Source organism: Nicotiana tabacum, chromosome 14, assembly GCF_000715075.1.
Source record: "Nicotiana tabacum cultivar K326 chromosome 14, ASM71507v2, whole genome shotgun sequence".
Taxonomy (NCBI): Eukaryota; Viridiplantae; Streptophyta; class Magnoliopsida; order Solanales; family Solanaceae; genus Nicotiana; species Nicotiana tabacum.
The window spans coordinates 111,394,682-111,398,703 of record NC_134093.1 but is presented as its reverse complement, the minus strand read 5'-3'; the positions used below and the strand labels follow the sequence as shown (position 1 = coordinate 111,398,703).

At 31.7% G+C, this 4,022-nt stretch overlaps 1 protein-coding gene across 1 annotated transcript; it reads right to left on the bottom strand.

Annotated features, from left to right (window-relative positions):
• On the bottom strand, positions 1–1,921 carry LOC107773742 (two-pore potassium channel 3-like). The gene is made up of 2 exons (XM_016593168.1): positions 1,024–1,921; positions 1–304 (listed from the first exon to the last, which is right to left on the bottom strand). The coding sequence occupies exons 1-2, from the start codon at positions 1,893–1,895 to the stop codon at positions 154–156; spliced, it is 1,023 nt and encodes a 340-aa protein (XP_016448654.1). The 5' UTR covers positions 1,896–1,921; the 3' UTR covers positions 1–153.
• Between the last annotated feature and the right edge of the window lie 2,101 nt (positions 1,922–4,022).

Here is a 4,022-nt window from a genome sequence, read left to right as displayed (position 1 = left end):
TTGGGATATATGAAGACAACTTTACCCGTTTCCCTTCTCTACCAATATTACATAAACATATACAACTACATTTATTAAACTATAATTAATTTAAATACGTGCATACCACACCTTTCTTGATATTCAAGAAAATACTTTAGTTTGACATTATTTTCAATAATCACTTTCCATAAAAAGATCAGAAAGAGTAATCTTTCCAGAGTTACCAGTGTCCCATCTCTCAAAATATTTGCTGATCAACAATACATCTCTCTCTGTGATCTTTCCCAATTCCTTCAGTTTATATATCACATAATCTGATTTACTGCCACACACATGAGACTCAAAATTAATGCATAACCAAATCTAGCTTAAAACCCCATAAATAAATTTTGGAAATAATGAGTCAATGGCTAATGAAGAAACACAATTTAACTTAAACCTTGAAATTATTTTTGCACTTGACCCCTAATAGACTTTCAATTTGAGGGTAATTTTAAATCATAATCAAATATTAAGGGGTAAATTTTTAACCTTTATTCTCGAAGAATTGGAGAGTAAAACTTCTATACTATCTATTTTTACATCTTTCTTTCAGAAATTTACGAGATGCTATTTTTCTAGGGAGTTTGACTTTTCGATCGGAAAAAAGATGGTCGTGTGCCAATCAACTAGAAAAACATAAGCTTAACACGTCTTTTTCAAGCTTAACACATGTTTCTTCATGTTTTTCAAGAACTTCACTTAAAAGCCATGTTGCTCCCATGTTTCAAAAATATCGTCGGATGCTTGTTGGATCCTAAAAAATAAATAGTATATATTTTTGCAGGATCTTCTTTAAAAAATAGCCTCCCTATCTGCATAAGGTAGGGTAAAATCTGCGTATATAGTACCCTTCCAAACTTCACTTATAAAAATATACTGAGTATATTATTATATTTTTACAAGATCCGACACGAGCACTGCTCGATAATATTTTTTAACAGTCAAAGCAACATAGGCTAAAAGATGATCACTTAGAAAGGGAAAGGAAAAGTTTTTTACCTGACAAAACCATTATTATCAATGTCTGCAGCTTGAAAATGTTGAACAGTCAAATCTTGGTCTAGCACCCATTCTTCCAATTCCCTTTGCTTTTCATCAACTTTAACTTCAGCCAATAAAAGAAATGCTCTAGCAAAAGCTAGTGTAGAAACAAGCAACCAAATTGATGCAAAAATTCTTCCCCCCATTGATTTAAATACCTTTTCACCATATCCAACAGTAGTAACTCCAATAACTGAAAAATAAAATGAATCAAACCACCCAATCCTCTCTACAAAATGCATAAAAACAACTCCAATTCCAATACAAAAAACCAAAACACTCATTGCTAGTGCCACTTTGATTCTTGACCTTATTCTTTCCTTGTTCAAAGAATTCTTTTGAAAATCAAGAAAATATGTAACAAGTCCAGTGAGTAATATATTAATAAATCCAAAACCAACTAACACAAATAATATAGCAAATAATTTGGTAAGTGTACTATTTGGTTTTATATCACTATAACCAATTGTACATAAAGTTATTATGCAAAAATATAGTGCATCAATAATTGGATGAGTTTTTGTAGTGGACTTAAATTGATCATTGAAGAAAGAACATAGAGTTACACCAATAGTTAAATAAAGAATTAGAAGTAACATAGCTTGTTTTACAATAGAATTTTTTTTCACAATATGGATTGGATTTGGAATTGGTGATGGATAGTTTTCAATATCATTATATGTGGACATAGATGGATTAGACTTCGATTTGTAAAGGTATTTCTTTGGAAATAATGGATAATTTGAGTCAATTAAAATTGAACTTTCAAGATTGGATTGTTGTTGGTTTGAAGATGAAGAGGAAGAAGGGAGGAGAGGCTCTTTATCCATTTGGTTACTCTTTTTTGGTTTGCTTGAATACCAAAAATAAGGTGATCTTGTCTTAATATATAAAGACATGACTTAGGGTGTGTTTGCTATGTAGAAAATTTTCATATTTAGGCTCCGTTTGTCCATTAAAAAAATCCCTTTTCTTCAATTTTGTTTCTTCAAAAATGTGTTGTCCCTGAAAATTTGCAAGTTTTTGAAAAGAAGTCAAAAATGAGTTTTTCAAAAATTACTTTTTCAAAATTTACAGAAAAAACTTTTTTCCCCACTCACAAAACTATAAATTTTTTCAGTGAAATGCATGTCCAAACATAATTCAAATTTCAAATACCAGTTTTCAACTTAACTCCAAATACTACCTTTTTTCAAAATTTATAATTTTTTTGTTCAAATGCCTACATAGTTTGTTTAAATGCTTTGAAAAAGATTTTTCTTATAAATATAATTTTTTCTAATTTCAGGAAAATAACTTCCCAGGAAGGAGGAGGTAAACATTTTTCGAAACTCTTCAATTGATGTTTTCAATCCTCTCACTCACAGGGTCGGAATCCACAATATCGGGTATGGGTTATCGAGAGCTCAGTAAATTTTACCCGAATTTTGTATTTGCAAAGAGAAATCTATGAAATATATAAGTATTTTTAGTTTGGAACCCATAAGCAAAATTGTTGGTCCCATTGTACACTTCTTAAGCTAAGTTTCTGAATACTTGGGAGGGTTCGAATCCCATTGTACACTTCTTAATGTCTCTTTTGTTTTTTTTCACCGGATAGTACCCATAGCCACTTTTTGTTTCTCTTTTTCTTTTAAAAACTGACTCAACCAACATTAAAAAACTTTCTTTACTTGCTAAAAGTGTCACGTTTGGTCAAATGCTAGGAGCTCCTCACCCACTGCCCCTATACCATCCTTTTGGCCGAAAATGAATTTTTTATTTAGAAAAACATATTCTAATAAATTATTTTTCGTTGAACATAGTTTTCTTCGTACCAAACACACCCTTAAACTTGACTTGTTTTGCAGCTTGAACACCTAAACTATGCTGGGCCATAAATAAATTACAATTCTCAGTGTTAACGTGGCACAACATTAAAAAATTAAGTAATTTAATTTTCTTTTTTAATACATGCATTACTGGGACACCATTTTGGTTAGCGAGGACTCTACAATTAAACAAGTATCATTTTATTTTAAATTCAACATTTTTTATGTTCAAAATCCACGCATTTTTCTAATCTATTTTCCCTAACCAGATCTGCAATGAGCTTGACAAGAAATTCATTTTTATTGGCGTAGCTAAAGTACTAAAGTTTAAACAAGCAGCATTTTATTTTTAATTAAATAATTCTTCTAACTCACTTTTGTGGAATCCATTTTTTTTTCCAGCCAATGAAAGATTTAGGTGCATTGAAGCTTTCAAACTTTGTTAGGTAAACAAACGTCAACCTTAATCTAATTCGCGCTGAGTCGTGTAAACTTGTTAACTTGACATTGCACTGCTCGAATATATTTAATCATTATCTCCGTGTGACCTACAAGGCACAAGTTCGAGTCGTGGAATCAACAATTGATACTTACGTCAAGGTAGACTGCCTAAATTACATCTCTTGGAATGCGGCTCTTCCCAGGACCCTGCATGATTGCGAGATATTTTGTGCATCGTGCTGCCCTTTTTGCATTCTTATACAGCAATCTCACGCATAAAGGGAGCTTAGTGCACCGAATTATCTTTTTTTATTCTTAGCGTGGAGGAATGGTGACCTTGGTCACATAGTCGAATCCAAGATTTAAGCTCTATGGTTTCAACCTTAAGATTCTTAGTATGAACTCATTATCTAATGAGCATTGATATTAATCATTCAGAAGAAAATTAATCAGCCCTCTTCTTTTTTATTAACCCATGGAGGGAAGGAATATCGCGTATTTATCAGCCGACCCCAACTAATTTTGGATTGAGGCGCTGTTGTTGTGGTTATAGTTGTATTGGATCGGCAGTTTTTCAACAAATAGATACAAAAAATCCAAAACTACTGTTTTTAGTTATAGCTTAACAATATCTGACAGCTACCCAAATGAAATATATCAAACAAATTTGTTAGTAGAAACTTTAGCCTTAGTATTTTGCAAGTG

Bases quoted from the DNA above. Each gene is read 5' to 3' on its own strand.
- LOC107773742 (XM_016593168.1), bottom strand. From the start codon at position 1,895: ATGGATAAAGAGCCTCTCCTCCCTTCTTCCTCTTCATCTTCAAACCAA. The intron at 305-1,023 runs GTAAAAAACTTT...TGTGTGTGGCAG, and splicing joins GATAATAATGGTTTTGTCAG to TAAATCAGATTATGTGATAT.